Source organism: Anas acuta, chromosome 3, assembly GCF_963932015.1.
Source record: "Anas acuta chromosome 3, bAnaAcu1.1, whole genome shotgun sequence".
NCBI lineage: Eukaryota > Metazoa > Chordata > Aves > Anseriformes > Anatidae > Anas > Anas acuta.
The window spans coordinates 29838056-29858357 of NC_088981.1; the positions used below are offsets into that span (position 1 = coordinate 29838056).

Here is a 20302-nt window from a genome sequence, read left to right on the forward strand (position 1 = left end):
TGTACTAGTAAGAGAAAAATGCTGTATTTCTTTTGCCCTATTTGTTTCCTTTTCCTCCTTATTTCCCCACCCTGTCCTACCCCTACAGTAAAGTAGAACAAAGAGTAGAATGTGTAGACAAGAACATCAATGTGGTTACATGTTACTGTTTCTATAACCTGATGGCTTTTAAGTGGCCTGCTGTCGAAGTATTGCAGCAGTAGGAATTCTTGTTTGTAGATATTTAGCATCTGAAACAATGTGCTTAAAAAGTATTAAGAAGTTATTTATTTTTCTCCCCCCAAGGCTGTTCCTAAAAATAGCAGAACAAATAAGCCTTCTACTCCTACCCCAGCTGCTCGAAAAAAGAAAGACATGAAGATATTTAGAAATGTGGACAGTAATCTTGCCAATCTTATCCTGAATGAAATTGTTGATAGGTAAGTCTGAAGATCAGTAGTCTTTTTCAGAGCAGAAAGACAGTTTTTCATTCAACAAAATCCTGGTGCTCTTGAAATGAAAAATTGCACTTCTTGTTTGTTTCTTTTTTTTTTTTTTTTTTGTTACCTTGTAAAATGAAAGAAAATTCACACGTGAAATGCTTATTTTTTGAAATGCATAACAGTGTAAGATGTAGATTTCCTCAAAATAGTTCTTTATAAATCGTCAAATACATTAAATTAGTCAGCTGCAGCTGAAAAGAGTATCTCATTGTTAGACTAATTAGTATTCCATTTCTTTGTTAGTGGGCCAGCTGTCAAATTTGATGATATCGCAGGACAGGAACTGGCTAAACAAGCCTTGCAAGAAATTGTTATCCTTCCTTCTCTTAGACCTGAGGTAAGCAGCTTGGTATTGTTTTTGCTCTGGCAGAATCAATGAAATTTGTTATTTAACACACAAAGTGGTAATTCTGTTACACCATCTTTGCTGGTTATGGTTGTTATCTATAGTCAGTGTAGCAGAAAGTGACCGAGGAGCAGCTTCAACACCCACCACTCAAAACAAACAAGCAACAATAAACAAAAACCACCTGAAAATTGGTGAGTCTGACTGTTCCAGATAACTATAGCTGTGTGTGTGGAAGTGTAGAGGACAAAGCTCAGAAGTGGAAGAGTGAAACATGGGAGATTGCATAGGTGACTTACCTCATGGCATTATTGGATTTAGAAAATATTAATTTTTTATTGTGGTCAGTTCTCTGGATAATCTGAACAGCCTATTCACAGCAGGAAAGGATGCAAGGAAGCATAGCAGTGAACAAGTATATTGAGGTGTATAACATCTGAGGGTAGATTTGCTTTTTACTTGGCTGAGTGGAAATTAGTTATTTAGGCTTTTGATTAATTTATTGTAGGTGGTACCCCAATTACTTTGACTACTCGGATTGAGGTCTAGCCTATATTGCATTGGAATTCTGAGCTTTTTTTGTGTGAAGTTAATGGTTTCCTATAGTTGCTGCACTTGCTAGAAACTCTTGCACAGACTGCATGCAGTGCTTTACTGCAGCGCTGATTATTCAAGTGAAATTGCCGTTTGTTCTTTGTTTCTGGGGAGTCTTTTGTGACATTGGCTGGTGACTGGAGTTGCTCTCTGCTCTTCCTGTTCCCTGTAATGCAGTTTCTGGATTTGAAGTGTGGTGGGGAAGAAACTTAAAGCTGGCGTTGCGTCAGAGGAATACCAGACCTGTGGGAAAATAAGCTTTGGCATTAAATATGCATGCTCAGGTGTTCTCACACAGAAGGCAAATGTCATTATACTGTCTCTGTTATTACAGTGCTTTAGTATGTAAAGTTGGTTGTTCAGTAACGCCAGTACAATGAGCTGGGTGGGAAGGACTTTGAAATGTGAGCCTTGGAATAGTTATGACTCCTTCAATAGTAGTTGATGTTTTCAGTAAGATCTCTTTCATAATAGTGTAGTTAGCAGTGGATCTGGTGTTGGTGTAGGTTGAGATATAACAAGGACAGAGAATCCTATTAATTCTTAAACTTAGTTCCCTGGAGGAAAAAAGGCTTTTTTTTCTTATATGTAAACATGGTAAATGTGGTAACTATAGGGGGGTTATTTAATCAATTAAATAGTACTTTAGTTTTAACCTCAACATTCTTGTTTAAACAAACCAATTAACAGTACTTTTGTAGGAGAGCAAAAGTTGAGGTGAATGAAAATGCTGGCTAGAGATGCGATGGCAACCATTTCAGTAATAAGATGCCAATAAAACAGTAGCAATTAGTTCAGGCCATATTTAATATTAGTCTATTAATAAAAACTTCAAAAGCTTGGTGTGTCTTAGTGATACATGACAGTTGTAGCTTAACTGTATAGGAGAAGATCAACGTGAGAGTTGTAAATTTGGTCTGGAATATCTGAAAATGGTAGAACTCTGAAAGAACAATTCATAATAAAAAGTGAGGCAGGGGGTGCATGTAGTGGTGTGCAGCATGGAAAGCAGAAATACAGAGTCATCCAGATGAAAGTGCTCAATAAATCAGTGGTGCAGGTGGTATGTGTTAGTTACCATGTTAACATGTTCCTATGCCCTGTTTTTAGGGATCAAGCAAAACAAGCAATCCTGTTTATAATGAAATAATAGAGAAAATCCATGTTGGTTGGTCATGTTATAGAAACACTAAATTGTTAATGGAACCATTTCTGATGTTGGATAATGAGGAAAGGAGTGTCTGTTGCCAGTGGGCTTCAGACATGGTGTATATATAAGTGCCTCCATACTGTCCGTTCTCTTTGTTTATTGGAATTACTGGAAGCTAGAATGGAGGAATGAGTGTGAAGCCAAAAACAGAACTCTGAAACTCTTGAAAGTGGTAAAACAGGCTACAGAAAAAACAGAAGAGATGCATTGTGTGAGAAAGCGTGCACTTGCTTTCTGTGATGGGAGGTATGATCTGTGCAATTTCATAGCGTAGGAAAAATGAATCCAGTGCGAAGTGGGAGTGAGGAGATTACCAGTGGAATTTGGAGGGAGTAGGTGGTGGTGAAGTAATACTTTAAATACCTTCAGGTTAAGGCGTAAGTCTTCAAGACCTTCATTTAAAAAAAAAAAAAAAAAAGATGAAGTGGTTCTTCTATATGGAGTTAAAAGGAACACTGCTTTTACCCTCCTACTGCACACCTGCGTGTGCACACTGCCTCACATTTTTACATGGAATTTGTTGCTTTAGCCTGGTAGGCTGGTCTTTGGGAATATATTACTGCCTCTTATGCTCCCTTCACAGTGTGTCCGTGCCCAGAATTATCATGGTGTAATTTAACCGTTGTGTGAGAGATGATAGGCACCTGCATTAGGGCAAGTCAGTAATAAAATGTAGAAATTCCCTAAAAAATACATACAGCTGGAGAACTGTTGCTATCATTGCCAATGTAAGCCATTCCTTAATCTTTAGTCATTTTCTTATAAAGGTATATCAGCGTTTCTTTGTCATCCCCCAGCCGAGATTAAATGGCTTGCTTTTGGATGCAACAATCATTGTTGATAAAGCAGAATTGTGATCCTAGGATTTAAGCTAATTGGAGACTGTTAATGTTGGTAAGGCCTAGAAACAGACTTTAGGATTTCCTTTGGTATTTAATAAAACTCAGATTTTTTCATAGTTTTACAAAAAAAAAAAAAAAAAAAATTTAAAAATCATCGTCACGAGTTCTCCATGTAGTGATCTTGCCAAGTGTTTATATATTTATGCTAAGTTTCTAGCACTTCAGCTCTTCCAAGGTAATTTATGATTGTGTATTTTTCAAGTTATTTACAGGACTTAGAGCTCCTGCACGTGGACTGTTGCTGTTTGGCCCACCAGGAAATGGGAAGACAATGCTGGTGAGAAAACGCTACTGCATGCATGAGTTGGTGGGCTTAGAATGTAACCATGTGGGGTGGCTTTCAGTTTTTCTGCACTTGTTTTTCCAAGTAACCTTTATGTTGCGTAATTTAGAACTACTCTTAAAGTGCCATCTTTTATGGAAAAATTTAGATATATTGTGCTTTAACTGGAAGCTTATTGGTGTTATGTCTGTACATTGCTCTGTGAACGCTGTTAGAACTTCTAGCAGAGCTCCTCCAGCTGTGTATGTGGAAAAAATGTAATGTCTAAATTTTATTTTCAGAGAGAATGAAAGTAACGTGGTTAATTGTTTGTATAAAGCAGCACTTAAAAATAGCCTGCTCTCCACTAAAACATAGCAGAAATATGAGTATTTTTTGGAACTGGGGAGAGAGCACAGTAGCAAGAAAGGAGTTGTCTGCCTTCCACACCGCTGTGTGAGAAATGCAAGTGCTGGAGAACTGCCTGGCTCCTTGTTTTACAGCCTGACGTGCAGAGTTGAGGGAGCTGGAGTGAAATGGCTGTGCAGCAGCCAGGGAACACTGTGTGTCCTGGTGCAGCTGAGCTGGGCGCATCCTCCCGCATCACGTGGCAAGCTGCAGCTGCACGCTGCCTTTGCTGAAGCTATGAAACACATGAGCAGGACTGCTGAGCGGCTCACTTGGGCTCTTCTGTTAGGTTAACCTATTGGAACTCAATTGGTAATCAGTTCAAAACAAACAAAACCCACAACCCTCCCCTCACCCCTGCCAAAAAAGCCCCGTAAAACTAGGGAACCATAACTTCTTGAGTATGGTGAAGCTGTTAAGGAAGAAGGTAATGCATTCTGGCTGAACTGATTCTTTTTTCTAGCTTTCCTCTGAAAGCAGTTTTTGTATAGATGGGATGAGGAGGAAAAAATAATAATGTTAACGTGGCTTGATTCAACTGCTATCCTAAATTACTACCCTAAATGAGTTAAAACTGTTTTCAGTAGCTTCTCATGATACATTGAGAGAAGCTGGAGACTGGTATTCTTCAGTAAGCAAGTTGTAGTTGGCTGTGGAGGTGTTGTGATTAGAGAAGTGTAGGGGGTTTTCAAAGGACTATTAAGAATATCAGTGAGAGCTACAGAGGTCTTGTCAATTTGTTTTAAAAAGTACTTCTTTTCTGTCTTAGGCCAAAGCAGTTGCTGCAGAGTCCAATGCCACTTTCTTCAATATAAGTGCAGCAAGCCTAACTTCAAAATATGTAAGTAAATTGTATTAATCTGAAAACACATGTGCTATAGTTGGGGCTTAAGAAGGACAGGACTTCTGACAAGTCTTTGAACTGGTTGCATATAGTAAATATGAAGTCCTTAGGGAAGTGACTTGTGAAGTAAAAACAGTGGTTTATGCTTGTGATAACTCAGTGTCAAAGGCTTTTTTTGCAGTTCAGGATGATACTGGCTGTGATACGGAGGAGTGGTGGTTGTTTTTTCTTCTCTTTTAAGAAAATAATGGTCTAAGATCTCTCACGATTTAGGTACCAAAACCTCTTGATGTCCCAACTGGAATCATAAGTGAAGTTGTGATATTTAAGACAAAAAAAAAAGTGTATAAAACACTCAGCTACTGGTAACCTAGCTAGGCATGTACCAGTGGATTAAGTGTGTTTGTTTTGTCAGAATATTTTTTTTTTCTGGAAGTCCTTGTGTGAGGGGTCTTTTAATAAACGCTTTCTAAACTCCTTCTAAAAAACAGTTTATTGTTGTTTCAGGTGGGTGAAGGTGAGAAACTGGTGCGTGCTCTATTTGCAGTGGCAAGAGAACTTCAGCCTTCTATAATTTTTATTGGTAAGACATTAAACGCTGTTGACTTTTTGTGTACTTCCTTAAACATTTTGACGACTTAAGTTTGAATTGCCAGGTGAACTACTTGGGGTAATTCTGTAGTGTAAAGGCAACGTCTTGGTTATGATCTGCTGGCTAATCAGTTCCAACAGAACATGTTAGATTGCTGCTATTTTAGTGCCGATAGGGGAAAAAATAGCACCAAGAACACACAGCCTTTACTACCTTTACAGAACAAGATCATTTTAACGTTAAACTTCAAACATAAGAATAGGCTTTGCTTGTCCCGAGTTACAGTTTATTATCCAGCAAGGTTTTTTTTATCTGATCTATGGTTTGTATTGCATATTTAAATGACAACACACAGCAGCATGGTAAATCTAGTCAGAAAATTAGACAAGCTTTTAATGTTTGCTTAAATATTAAAAATGGATGTGTCTGTCTCCTACAGAAAAAAAGATTTGATCTTTCTTTCTGGAGCCCTATATTAGTGAAAGAACTTAAGGGGCTACGAAGACTTCAGTGTTGTATGCATAACTAAGGTGTATTTCTTCTGTTGTTTTTTTAGATGAAGTTGATAGCCTTCTGTGTGAAAGACGAGAAGGTGAACATGATGCCAGTAGGCGTCTAAAAACAGAATTTTTAATAGAATTTGATGGTGTAAGTATCTAGTCCTAGTTGTTGATTGATTTAGCAGAATTGGCTAATGTAGTAGATGCCTGTACAAGTTGCAGATGAAGCACAAATTCTATTTGGCTGCTGTTTTTTTTTTCTCCAGTATTCCCAAACCACCCCCTTGGTTGGCAAACTTTTTTTTTATTGCTGTTTTTTGCCTGCGTACTACAATATTCTGGAAAATTTGGTCTGAGTTGAAAGGTAGGAGACAGTAATCTGGAGCTGAAATAATAGGTTGAACAGAGAAAAGAGAGGAAAGGATAACAAATGGCTATAATAAAGGAGCTTTGAGAACAAGTGATTTTACAGAGCAAGGACACTTGGGAGGGTTAGGCAGAGGTGAATCTTTGTTTGCAATTGCATGTTTCTTTTTGGTAAATAAAAGAGAATTAAATGAGTTTTAACTAGTATCCTTTTTTTCTTTAAGGGATCTGCCTCATAAAAGTGCACTTTGTTAAGGGGTAATGTGAGACTTAAGTGATAATGATTTCAGACAGACTAGTGCAGATCATTGGTATACACAATTTATTAAAATTTTTTACTTTTTTATTATTATGCCCTTACAATATTATTTGTATAAAGGCCAAGTTAATTGCCTTTAAAAACAGTAAAATCCCATCAGTGCACTGAATGCATAACAAGTCACTAACTATATGATGTTAACTGAAAGCTGTCTTGCCTTTCTGCGTTATGTAGGTGCAGTCTTCTGGAGAGGACAGAATTCTTGTGATGGGAGCAACAAACAGGCCACAGGAGCTTGATGATGCTGTTCTCAGGTATCAAAACGTCTCTTCTCTTCTTTGAAGGCAATCATATGATGCTTGTTTTATGAACAGCAGGTTTTGATGTTTAGTGTCCTGCTTGTTCTATGTCTTGGACTAATTAGGCAAAATTGTTTGGCAAAAGAAAATTATTTACTTTCTCAAAGAGGTGCTTGTCTCTTCTCTTTTGGGATACATCTGCACAAGTATGGCAGTCTTGCTGTTGTCTAACACAGCAGTGCCTGTGGAGACTAAGTCAGCATTTTCTAACTCTCACGTATCTTACATACTGCTTCTTTTATGTTTGGAACTAAATGACAGCCTGAAGAAAGAAATGTAATGAATGAAATCTAGTATTTCTTCCGTGCAAATATTGGAGTTTCGATGTCACCTGTGGTTGAAGATCTTGCTGTAGATTTGCCTTAGGACTTATTTTTGCTGCAAATTCTCGTGTTTGCTTCTCTTCGTTTTTGATTGAGGAAAATAGGCACTGTCTGAACAAATGAATTGCATTTTTAATAATTCAGAAGTCCTCCTGTGAGGGGATGCTTCATTTATTTATTTATTTATTTATTTTTGCTGGTAGTGATATATTTACCTTTAGATTGTTTTCTCTTTGGAAGGAGTTTCATGACTTCAAGAAGAGTAAGGTGACACCAGCAGCTCATGCATGTTATTTATTTAATTTGTAGTTCTACTCTCTAGAACTAGATTATGTAAGTGAAATTGACATATCTATCAAACCAAATGCTAGATCTGTATGCACCACAAAACTACAGAAGTGCTTGTATTTATATATGTGTTTTTTCCTAGACGATTCACTAAACGGGTATATGTATCTTTACCAAATGAGGAAGTAAGTATTGGTTTCTATGTATTTTCTTCAATTTTAGATCAATTGTATTTGAAAGAAAAACAAAACAATCCCCCAAAAAGCATTTTGTACATTATCCTTAACTAGCCCTAATGGATGATTGTTTTTTTTTTTTTTTAAATTTAATTTCTGACCCAGCTTGGCCATATACACTGTGTTTTAATTCTGGCAACTACATTAATCAGTTGCATTTTTCTACCCTTGATATTAGCAAATCTGTTAGTATCTACTTTGTTAGTGCGGTGTTGCCTTACATACAGGCAGGCATTGACAAGTCTGAAATATGGCATGCAGGAGCAGGTTTGGTTGGCTAGAGGAGTGTTTACTGCAAAAGATGAAAGTACTTTTCTTAATATTTTTTAGCTGAACAGCAATTTAGGGCTTTTGATGAGGATTCTAACATTCTTATTATTTAGTGCCTTTTTAGAGCAAGCATGACCCTTGTCCTCATTATTAGCAAATCCCTCTCTCTTCCTCTGGGGAGACTATCGTGTACAGTCTAATCCACAAAAGCTCTATAGGCGAGTTTAAACCAGTGAAGCGCAAAAGCTAACCTGACAAACAGATAGTTCTGTTGTTGCAATTTTGTGTATCATAAAAATCAGTTTTTACATAAAAATCTGTTTTCTTTTTTTTCTTTAGACAAGGTTGATTTTGCTAAGAAATCTTCTAAGCAAGCAAGGAAGTCCATTGACCCAAAAAGAGTTGGCACAACTAGCTAGGTAAGAATTCTGTAACTATACTAAATAAATACTTATCTACTAAATTCATTCAGACTATTTTATTCATTCGAAATGTAACTGATGTTGTTGATCATACAAAAGTGATAAAACTTACTGTCAATGCATTAGATGTATTTTAGGAAGGTTTCAGGCTGTAGGAAATCGTTTTCCTATACCCTTGTATACATATGTGCTTGTTTTTTCCCTGTACTAACTGGCTAGGCTTCTGATGTTGAAACATGCTGTTCTGTACTTCTTTCTGTGGAGATGAGAGGGAGATGCTTCTCTTCGCTAATCCCTCAGGCAGTCCAGCTCTCCTCCATGATGCAAATACCGGTTTTGCATTGCTCATGCATTTCAAAAGCAACTTTTATTTGGTTGTCTGCTGGGTTTATTAAAGATATTACCAACATAACAGAGCAAGCACTGGATAATTTTAGGTTCTTCTCAATTTCATGTATGTTTGGAAAAATGCAAGTTAAAGGCCTTTCCTATGACAAAGCTAGGTGTTGTGTTTTGTTTTTCATCATTAATGTTGACACAGTAGTGCTGTTCTCCATCTTCAGAAGTAAATGTAGTGGGTGTGAAGGAAGGTAGACTAACAAGTAGGTAAAGTGCCTTGGGCAGGAAGGAGTAAAAACTGACTGTGAGTAACCAAATATTCAAGTGGATGTACTTCAGTCTCTGTTTCTGTTTGTGGTAGTACACAAGAGGCGAGTACACTATTGGGTGTGGCATTTGTCAACCTCTTAATAATGTTACAGAAACTTGGCGTATAATCCACCTGAATAAGTACTCTGTAATTCAAGGATGCTAGCTGAGGCCATACTTAGGCTGCAGTGATAGCTAGCTGGAGGAAGAAGGCAGTGATTTGTATTCTAACTGCAAATTTACACACCAAATTACAAATGCAACTTAAGTACACTTCTTCTGGAAGAATTTAGACAAAAGACCAAGGTCAAGAGCCTTGTGTGTTCCATCTCATCTTTTTTTCCACTCCAGAAGAAACAGGAATTTAACCTCCTTTATGATTCTGTGAACTTCCTTCTCTCCTCTGCAATTCCTTGTAAACTATAACATTGTTATCTCCAGAAGGCAGGGCTATGAAGTTTATTGTAGAATATCCCAATTTGGAAGAGACCCACGCGGATCATTAAGTCCAACTTCTGACCACCTAAGAGTTAACCCAAATGTGAGCGCTGTCCCAACACTTAGAATCATAGAATCACTTCTTGAACTCCAGCAGGTCGGTGCTGTGACCACTACCCTGGGGAGCCTGTCCCAGTGCTGACCACCCTCTGTGTGCAGACCCTTTCCCTAACCCCCAGCCTGACCCTCCCCTGTCCCAGCTCCATGCCGTTCCCTCTGGTCCTGTCGCTGTCCCCAGAGAGCAGAGCTCAGCACCTGCCCCTCCGCTCCCCTCGTGAGGGAGCTGCAGGCCGCCATGAGGCCTCCCCTCAGCCTGCTCTGCTTGGGGCTGAACAAAACAAGGGGCCTCAGCTGCTCCCCGTACCTATTACCCTGTAGAGCCTTCACCATCTTTCTTGTGCCCTTTGGGCATATTCTAATATCTTTATATCTGCATACTGTGGAGCCCAGAACTGTGCACAGTACCTCCAGGTGAGGCTGCACCAATGCAGAGTGTAGTGGGACAATCACTTCTGTTGACTTGGCTGGCTATGCTGTGCTTATGCCCCAGGATATGGTTGGCCCTTTTGTCTTCCAGGGCATGCTGTGACTTTTATTAAGCTTACCATCAACAAAAACCCCTGGGTCTCTTTCTGCAGGCCTGCACTCCACATGTCCCCCATACATACATCTAGGATTGCATCATCCCAGATATAGAATCCAGAATTAGCTGGATTTTGTTAAGATTGATGTGCTCTAATTTATGACGATGTCTCTATAAGGCCTTTCTATCCCCAAGGGAATCAAGGGTTCCTCCTAATTTCGTATTGTCTGCAAACTTATTTTGTGCATCTCAGCTCCTGTGCCCAGGAGTTATTGACTGAATAGTCCCAAGTTAATGGTTTTAAAAAATAAAAATTGAGAACTGGCCCTGAAATTGAGTCTCAGGGAACCCCACTAGTGACTGACTGGCTGCCAACCCGATTGTACCACACTTACTGTAACTCTTGGAGCCTCACCTGTTGGCCAAGTGTTTGCCTGTTGCATCGTGTAGTTATATAGCTGTGTAACAGATGTCCAGAAGGATACTGTGAGAGACTATCAAAAACTTGTTTGCTAAAACCCACCCAAAACCTATTCACTGCCTTTCCTTCCACCCCTAGGTGGGTAACTGTCATAAAAGGATAGTAAGTTAGGCATGGCTTTCCTTCAAGGAACCTGTGTTGGTTTTGACTTCTTGTTGTAGCCAGTCACTGCTATAAATTGTTTTTTCTTTTTTTCTTTTCTTTAGGTAATCCTTACTTCTTTTCACCTGTATTAGCAGTATTTGTGGCTTCTCAGTTCAGTGGAGAGCTTTAATCTTTGAAGTATTTAAGGCTTCAACATGGGAATAAGTTGACGAGTTAGACTTAGGCTATGAGAGAGACCTGTTTTCCATTGTGTACACTGTAGGAGGCAGTTTCGGTTCTCTACTAAGATGCAGACTGCCAATCCTGAGAATTGCTTGCCAAGTACATTGAGAATATAGTCTATCTTACTGAGTATTCAACACTGGAAAAAGGTCTTCCACCAAAATTAATGCTGTTTGTACTGCAGCTTGCTAAGCAACAAGGTGCTGCTCTTAAGACTTGTTACTCTGCTGAATTAATAGAATGTTTTCTTCTCTGGCATCCACTAGTCAGCTCCTGCTGTTGCTTTCCACAAAAGGCATACTGTGAAACTATCACTTTCAAACCCAAACACTGTTAGATTTTTAGTAATGCCTGCTTTTACCCTTTGTATGGCTCCGGTGTCAACCAGAAGTTTTATTCAGAAAACCAGTCACCTGATCAAATCATCAAAATGCGTGGTATTGGATTCTCATTGTATTGATTTACAGGACAGTTGCTTTTTGGTTTTATACTCACCTGCAGCAAATCACGACAAACTGGTGGTAGGACATTCTTGTAACAGAAGTAGTAACGTTCTTGGGGTTAGTTTTCATCTGCAAATCTTAGTTGGCTGCTCTTTTTACTTTCCTTAGCAAATTATGCAGGACTTGACTATCTGTACCTAAATTTAAGCTAGAGAAGACTTTTAAATATAAATCATCTAAGTTGAATGCACTTGTAGTTTATTAATGTGGTTTATTGAACTCGCAAAACCAACATTTTAATAGTATTCTTTTTCTGATTAAGTAACATGTTAACCATGTGTAATTAAAATACTTAAGCATTTAAAGCTTTTTATTTTTCCTTACTCCCTACTTTTTGCTTTTACAAAGAATGACAGATGGATACTCTGGGAGTGATTTAACTGCGTTAGCAAAGGATGCAGCACTGGGTCCTATCCGAGGTAAGTTGGATGGCTTTATATTTAGGCTTTGCAAAAACTCAGTGCCCTTGGAGACTTTGAAATGTTAATTTAGAGTGGTTGATTAACAATGTATGCATTAAGGTACGCAGGCTTTACTTTGCTGGCAAATCAGTTCCCATGCAAGTCCATTTTGAGAAGAGACTGCATAATGTTTCTTCCACCTGTTCCTGGTTTCCAAATAAAACATTTTTTAAATGTCTTTAATGTCAGCCTTGGCAATCCCATCTATGTTTCTTTTTCCTGTGCCCTCAGAGCAAAAAGTGTGCTGTAATATGTTGATACCATAACAGTATTTCAAGTAGAAAACTGTAGAATGGTGAAGAATGATAGAATGATCAGAACACTCGCAACCCCCGTACTGTGTATGGCAAGATGTAATCTTACATGCGCTGCCTGATTTGATTTTTATATGCTTGGCTAATGGTAGCTTTCAGTTCCCTGAGAATTATGCATGTTTTCAGGCTGGGGAGGGTTGTAGATTCCAGGAATAAAATGGTGGAGGACAGCTGTTATGTTTGGATGGTGTTCCTGTACTTTCTGAGGAAGGAAGTAGTTCTGCCTAACGCCTTGTACAATATCTGCAATGAATCAGTGTGGGAGGAGCCTGGATAGGAGTTGATAAATGGGGAGGAAGGAGAGGAGAAATATCACATTTCTGTACAGGAGGTTATGTTGAGGCAGGGAGGTATAAGTCATAGCTGTGTTGTTTTTTTTTCAGGTTAAACTACTTCTATCATGCTTTAGCTCACAGAAGTGATGAGTTTTCCTGTGAAACTCAATGATCTTTCTTTATTTTTACAGAATTAAAACCAGAACAGGTGAAGAACATGTCTGCCAGTGAGGTACGCTATTCCAGCAGTTCTGTTTCCCCTTTTCAATGGAACGTATGCTCAGCAGGCATTTGTCATGTAGTCAAATAGTGACTGCGAAGAAAACTCTGTGCTTAGATGTCCGAGGTTCTTTGCATGGTTTTGGTTATCACACTTAGGAGCACCTCTTTCTGATAATAGGCTTCTGCTTTTCATAGTTTCAGGTAACTGCCCTATCTTTCTCTCACTGAATTGCAACTTCATGTTACCCTTCAGATCATGTCAGAGGCATGGCTTTCATTTTCTTGGTGTTACTCCCCCAAAACCTTCCTGGAATTATTACATCAAACTATTATTTTTTTCCCAGCTTTACATAAGACAAGTCGTCTTAGGAAGAATCTCTGTGTGATTTTAAAACAGATATGTTTTTATTTATAAACATAAAGAAAAAAGAAGAGATTAGTCCTCTATATAAAATTTTCTTTTCAAAATGCACATGGAAACCACAGTTATGTAGGGAAAACTATGAAGAACTTAATTTCCATGTTGCTTACTACATTTAGCCTTAGAGCATGGCTAAGGCTACAAAGAGATGGAAGGATTTCTTCCAGGAAGAACAGTCCCTTTTTTGTGAATGCAAGTTTCCCTCCCATAGTTTGGAAACTCCAGTCCCAACAAAACCTGGGGGATCTTCACCAGTTGTAATGTTAATACTCGTTTAACGATGAGACTGCTCTTTCATGCACTTTGCTTGTCTTCCACCTACTCTCCTGGTCTGCAGAGCTTTACCACAAAGACTTTAAAAAAGTCACATGTCCAACTACTCTTCACTCAGTCCTGTGCCCTGATAGGCACTGGCTTGCACCACCTAGTGGAATAGGAAGTAGTAACACAGTTTCATATGCTATTAAGTCTGACATGACTACCAAATGTTACAATAAAACTCTAAATGCTGATAATCTTAATTTACAAAAGACTTATGTGTCAGATCAGAGGAAGCATCCCTAGAACATTCTTTGTTAAAAGTGAATACTGAATTACTTCGTGAATAAACTGAAGGGCATAAACCACTTGTGACCTGGAGGTATTTCGCTTTTCTTTTAGATGAGAAATATCAAATTATCAGATTTCACCGAGTCGTTGAAGAAGATAAAGCGCAGTTTGAGCCCTCAGACCCTGGAAGCATATATTCGCTGGAACAAGGACTTTGGAGATACCACAGTGTGAAACACGACTTGCTGTGAAACAAAGTGCTGCCTGAGGAGCAATTGGTACAGGCTACTGGAAAGCAAACAGTTTACAGGACTTTACAGATCTTTAAGTATCTGCATTAAAACTTGAGAGCAAGAAGAAATTATACAATGTGAAATGTGTTCATCAAAGCCTCCTTACCATTTAGGGAGGATTTACACACTGTAAGTAAGAGCACAATAGGACTTGGGATAAGATTCCTAGCAATCTGATCATAGTTTGAACAATAATATGTGTATTTTGTTTCAGCTAGAGGGCTCTGATGATATTTATCATTGGATGACCTTTTCCTTATGTTCTGTGTGTTATCTTTGTTTTTAATTTTGCCATGACACACTAATGTCTGGCTTTCTTCCTGACAACTACTAATTTACGGTTGGGTTTTTGTAAACTTCGGCTGTTTTTGACTTTTTTTTACCCTTAATGTGCCAAATAAAACAATTTCCCTATGCAAAGACGAAGAACAGCACTGGGAGATTAAGATTATTAAAATGTAAAATGCAGCTGGTCTGTTATTATTTGTCTTTTTGTTTAGTTGTAATGTGACTGCATTGTTCACAGAACAGTTTTAAAAAAGACCTTTGATAGCAGAACAGCAAAAAAGCATATAAAACCAGTTCAAACTGTTTTAAAAGAAAGACTAAATAAAAAATAGACTAAGACATTCATTTACTGGCAGTATTTTCTCTTCATGCATTTTGTAACGCTTCCATTGGTAGAATGTTAGCTTACGCTTATGGTGTATGACTTGAAGCCCAGCTGATGTCTGAGAGAGTAAGTGATGCTAATTGTCAAGTTTGAGAAACAATGTGTTTCTACTTTGTCTTTTGGTCTGGTCTGGTTACAGTAATTGAAAGTAAAATTTCCATTGTGATAATTTTTTTAATCTACACATGTAAGCATTAAAACACAAGGCTACATGTTTAATACACGGCACACATTAATGTTTTTATAGCTTTCATATGTTTTGGATTATGTATTAAAGTATGAAACACTCGACTGATCTGCTTTTTTAAAAGAAACTGCATCTTTGTACAAATACTTGTTTTTTTATTATATAAATGACAAGCTTTTAGAAAAACACAAGTGATAGCCTTTAAATACTGTAATAAAGGAAAACATCCTTGCCTTTACTTCTAAAGGCCTGACATCTTGTTTACAAATTCTGCATCAATTAAACACTGAGATGTTTGTAAGGCAGAATACTAGTTCCTTGTTAGAACAGTTTTAAAATTTAAAAAAAAAAAAAAGACAACTCTCCAAACTTAGTGATGTTACAAAGTTGCATATTGTTTACAGCTGTTTTAACTAATTTGATTTATTTATTTTGTTTGCTCTTGCTCTTAACAGGAAATTTTGTTCTTAGCTTTTCCTTATTTTTTTATTGGTAGGAGTAAGTCTTAAATATTTCTGGGACTACTCATCTGAAAAATTGACTATATATAATATATTTTATATATGTGAAAAAGACATAGCTGATGCAGTGCAAATACAGTAATACCAGCAGAGGACTCAGTGCTTACTGTGTGGTATTAGGTAAAAAAAAAAAAAAGCAGAAGCTGTGTAAAAATTCTGAGACACACACATGCAATATGTTTGGTATTCTGTTTTTTGAACCAGGGATGCTTTTAACTTATTTCATTGTTTTTAATATAAGAGAAGATTGTGTTACACTAGTATGCCTTTTGAAATAGTCTAACCAAACCAATTCTAGCCTTCTAAGGGTATGACTCTATAAAATGTATGGCTGGTGTAAATGAAATGTGATTTCTGTTCCCCTGATTCACCTTCCTGGAGAAGTAAGAAATGTTAAAAGATTTCAGTATCTCAGATCTCATGTCTTGGTTGCTTTGCCTTAGTTCTGCCTTCAGTAGAGTATCTTTGTCTAAGATTCCTGGCTGATTTTATATGTATTTGTCATAGACTTCATAGTGCTAAATACAGATACTATTTTATTACCAACTGCCAAAAAGCTAAGTAAGGCCCCCAGTCTTCCCATTGGTATAGTTTGTAAATTTTCACTGAGATCCTTTGCAAATGGGGACCTCTAAAACCAGAATCATTACCTTCAGTGTTCTTAAATACTCGTTATCAAACTCAATTTTCCTTCATTTAATTTTGAGGAATATACTGGTATTGATTTCAAATATGTGTGTTGGCATGTGATAGGTACCTGAAGAGTAGGGGGAGAGCTTCCCATCTGCTAAAACAGTAGCATGCAGCACGAAGGGTCATAAGTCTGAGCTGCTACCTCGGAAAGAAATTAGTCTCATTTGTATGACCAGATTGGGTCAGGAGTCTCTGCGTGATGTTGTACTGCTTTTTGGTACCTATCCTGCCCCGATTGTTTCCTGCCTAATGGCTGAACCTGAAGCTCTATGAATGACTCTTGAAATGCAGTAATAAGAACTTAATCTTGTTCTGCAACATCAATTTGCCCCACAGCTGCTGGATTTTAAGTCCATGGCCAAGTGCCATTTGGTTCATAAATCGCATTTACACTATTTTCTGAATAGTGTCTTTGAATAATAATTATGTTCCCCTCAAGGTGTTACATCACATTTTCTGGTTTCTTGTGCTACATATACTAATTCCCAACACAGTGATTTTCATCTGCATGCTAGATTAACCATGTATAAAGGATCTAAAAACAAAAAAATCCATAAATCTGTGGTATCTTTATATAGAACTTCACAACCATATTTGCCATAAAATCAGATTGTGTTCTAATACATAATTTTGAATTAGCACAGGATTATCAGGACAGCAGCCTGGATGTTTTTAACCTTTATAAAGGGCAGGATTGCATTAACTCTCTAAACTGTCTTTATTTTTTTCATTTCCCTGAACCTGCCCATTGCTAATGAATGAGTGACTTGACCTACTTCTTTGAGATGATTAGGAAGCAGCTCGTCTGGCCCTCTGCATATGTTTTACTGATGTAAAGTTTAATAGTTACTGATTGGAGGGAAGGGGAAATAAATAAATTAAAAAAAAAAAACGTAGAACAAGCCCCTTTTGTTTTTTGACAACCTTCCTTACACATCTTTGCCTCTTATTAAGCAGGAAATGCCTGTTCTGTGCTTCTGCCTGTTGGTAACAATATGTGCTAAGGCAGCAGGTTACTGCTTCTGGTGGCAAAACAGTAGGGGGGAAAATATGAAGCACTGTATTTATGCTCTTCCTTAAAATGAGAGTATCTCGTGTTATGATGTCCCTTTTATTAATGTTGACTCTTGTGGAGAGTACATGAAACTTGTACTGGTTCTCTTCATGTGGCTAAGAAAATAGTATGGAACATGAAATAGAAGCTGAAACCTTGAACTAGGATATTTATGCACATAGTCTATTCTGCTCTCTCTTAGATTTATGGAGTTCAGTACATTAGGAAGAGGTTTCAGGGCAGAATGCTCATCTCTGACTACATCAGAAAGTCAGGCACTAATACAGTTTTGTTGAATATGGCCCTGCAAATTGCTTTATGTAGATATCAAATGTGATAGCAACACTTGAAAACTGAGAAGAATGGAATCTCTGAATGGAGAAGGAAGTGCTTGTCACTGCACTAATTAGAGGCACATGCTGATTACACTGTTAGACTCTCTTGAATGTGATTAAAATGATGGTTTTTATGCATACAACTTCCTGTGACAATTAAACTTACCTTCTGGTGTAGAATAAGTTTTTGTTGTTGTTTTGTTTTTGTTGTTGTTTTTTGTTTTTTTTTCCTATTCTAAACAAGCAGGTTTTAGCACGGGTTGGCACTGCTACAGGGTACACTTTGTGAAATTTCAGTACAAGGCACCACCGGGAATGCTGAAGCCAGATATGTTGCCAAATTTAACTGAAATATCTGTTCTGCAACTGATATGGAAAGCACCATTCTACTTAAGACTTGCTTAACCATCTGTGGTGAAACTTCGTGCCCTAGATTTGTCTACTGCTTTCCTCCCCAAGACAGGGATAATGTGTAGTTGTGCCTAAGATAAGTTTAGCTTTTCTAACGCTTTAGTGATGCTTCTGCATGTGGCAGCTCTGGGAGACGGCAAGCACTGGCACTATTGTAGGTTACAGACCTCCACTGATTCTGTAGCAGTCTTAGGCTCCTATATTTTTAGTGTAGGGGTCCTCTACCAGCTATCAGAAATAGAATGAAATGTAGCAGGCAGGTAGTACACGCAAGAAGTTACTTTGATCATGGTGCTAATTAGAGGCAGTTGCTGATTTCACTGTTAGATTCTCCTGAGTTGCTGTTCAGTGTTGAAGGATGTTGTTTCATCTACTTGAATTTCCATGCTTGGAGTAACTGTTGGTCATCCTAAGAGATGACCAGTAGATTTTTTTTTTTTCCTTTAAATACTGTTACTATAATTCAACAGGATGTGGAAGTAAACTTTAGTTTCCTGCAAAGACAGGATCATCTAAAGTAAATGTGTATTACATTCTTACTCCTTCTCTTGTAAATTAACCATTTTGGTGAAAACTATGTAACTTGTCAATAACTACCTCCTGAGTTCAGCAATAATTGGCAAGGTAAACACTCTTCTGGGGGTTAAATGTATTGGCTAAACCCTGTGGGTCAAATCAGAATGCTTCAGTTTCTTCTTTAGATTTGCAAATTCTTGACATGATACCTGGTGATCAGTTGTAAGATTTTTTTTATTTTTTTTTGTCTTCATAAGAAGCACTTTTAAAAGTTCTGTTTCAGAAGAGTGGCTTTGAGAAAAGATCAACATTATTAGTAGATGGTTAATACAGGTATATTCTTTGAGGATGCTAAGGGTGTTGCCTCTCAGATCTGCAGGACTTTTATTATTTTCTGCCGTTAGAACTGGGAAATACTTAATCTTATACTTGAATGCCTATAAAAGATACTGGGAACACAAACTGTTCTTGCCACAATTCATTTATTTTTTTTTATCTATGTGGAAGGCTAGTCAGTGTTTTTCAGCAATCTGGATTAAAGAGACAAAAACCAAAGGTGGAGACAAAACAACTGCCCCCATTAAATACCATTGAGGGACTCCTGTTTGGGATGGGGTTAATTCTTGTATTTTGTTGTTTTGAAGGACTTTTGCTTCAGAGTGTTCCTTTAAGAATGTTTTTGGAAATGTTAAACACCATTTTATTAATAAGTGATGTAAAAAAGCATGATGAGCAGTCACATAGCTTTAGCTTCACAATAAAATGTTGCATTTATCCCGTTCTTACTGTTTTCTTGTCTGTTTATCAGATAAATGTCCAAAACTAAGAACCTTTGCATTAAACCTGAAGTCTATAAAATTACTGCTGTTTTTTAAAAAATAAAGTGTATGCCAGATGATGGAACACTAAATCATCAATAACTCAGTTTCTAAAGGATGTGAGTCAATTCTTAAGACTAATGCAAACAAGTGCTACCTCTTAAATCTGTTGAGACTGAGCACATGCTTCTCTTAGTCTTGCTAAACTAGAGTGGAAAACAGGAGCTTTCGCATCAAAATTAGTCATTTTGTGTGTATGTTAGATATCCAAATACTTTCCTTCTTTTAGAGAAGATGATAAAGTAAATGTAGTGAAGAACCACAAGGCTTACACCAATGTTCCCGTGCTTGATACATTTGGATCTGTGTGGATTATACACTCAGTAGCATACCCTGATCTCATTGAAATATATTTTAATGCATTAGGTTTGCCAGTAAATGTGAGGGTTTTTCATTTTTATTCACTCCTGCTATGTTTCTGGAAATTTCCAAATACTTTAATTTCCAAATAATTTACAAACTAGTGAAATCCAGCCTCTTTCCCACAAGGAGTGCACGTTACTCAGGGATGGGTAAGAGTTACACAACCTCCTCTAAGTCAGTTTTCTTTGTGTAATCACAATAGAGAAGATCTCATGTGGTGGCAAAGGCAGAAAGATAAAATCGAACTAAAATCCATCCACCACAGCCGGTGTAAGTGATTTAGTGCAGGTGCTGCGGTGGGGCAAAAGGAAAAGAAGTGGGGAGTTTCAAAGGGCTGCAAGCTGAACGAGCAAAGTGTGTTGTTTTTCCCAAATATATATTGTGCACACAATATGTTTTAATGTGACTTTATTTTGAAATTTCACTTCAGTAG

At 37.6% G+C, this 20302-nt stretch overlaps 1 protein-coding gene across 6 annotated transcripts in view; it reads left to right on the forward strand.

Moving 5' to 3' along the window:
- Positions 1–17884, forward strand: part of SPAST (spastin) — a 35975-nt gene extending 18091 nt beyond the window's left edge. For all 6 annotated transcript variants that reach the window (XM_068676400.1, XM_068676399.1, XM_068676403.1 and 3 more), the window contains 12 exons: positions 286–419; positions 726–819; positions 3737–3811; positions 4974–5045; positions 5556–5631; positions 6197–6288; positions 7000–7079; positions 7878–7920; positions 8581–8660; positions 12052–12122; positions 12945–12985; positions 14057–17884. In XM_068676400.1, the coding sequence (XP_068532501.1) occupies positions 286–419; positions 726–819; positions 3737–3811; positions 4974–5045; positions 5556–5631; positions 6197–6288; positions 7000–7079; positions 7878–7920; positions 8581–8660; positions 12052–12122; positions 12945–12985; positions 14057–14179 (981 nt within the window). In that variant the 3' untranslated portion in view covers positions 14180–17884. The remainder of the gene's footprint in view (positions 1–285; positions 420–725; positions 820–3736; positions 3812–4973; positions 5046–5555; positions 5632–6196; positions 6289–6999; positions 7080–7877; positions 7921–8580; positions 8661–12051; positions 12123–12944; positions 12986–14056) is intronic.
- The last annotated feature ends 2418 nt before the right edge of the window (positions 17885–20302 follow it).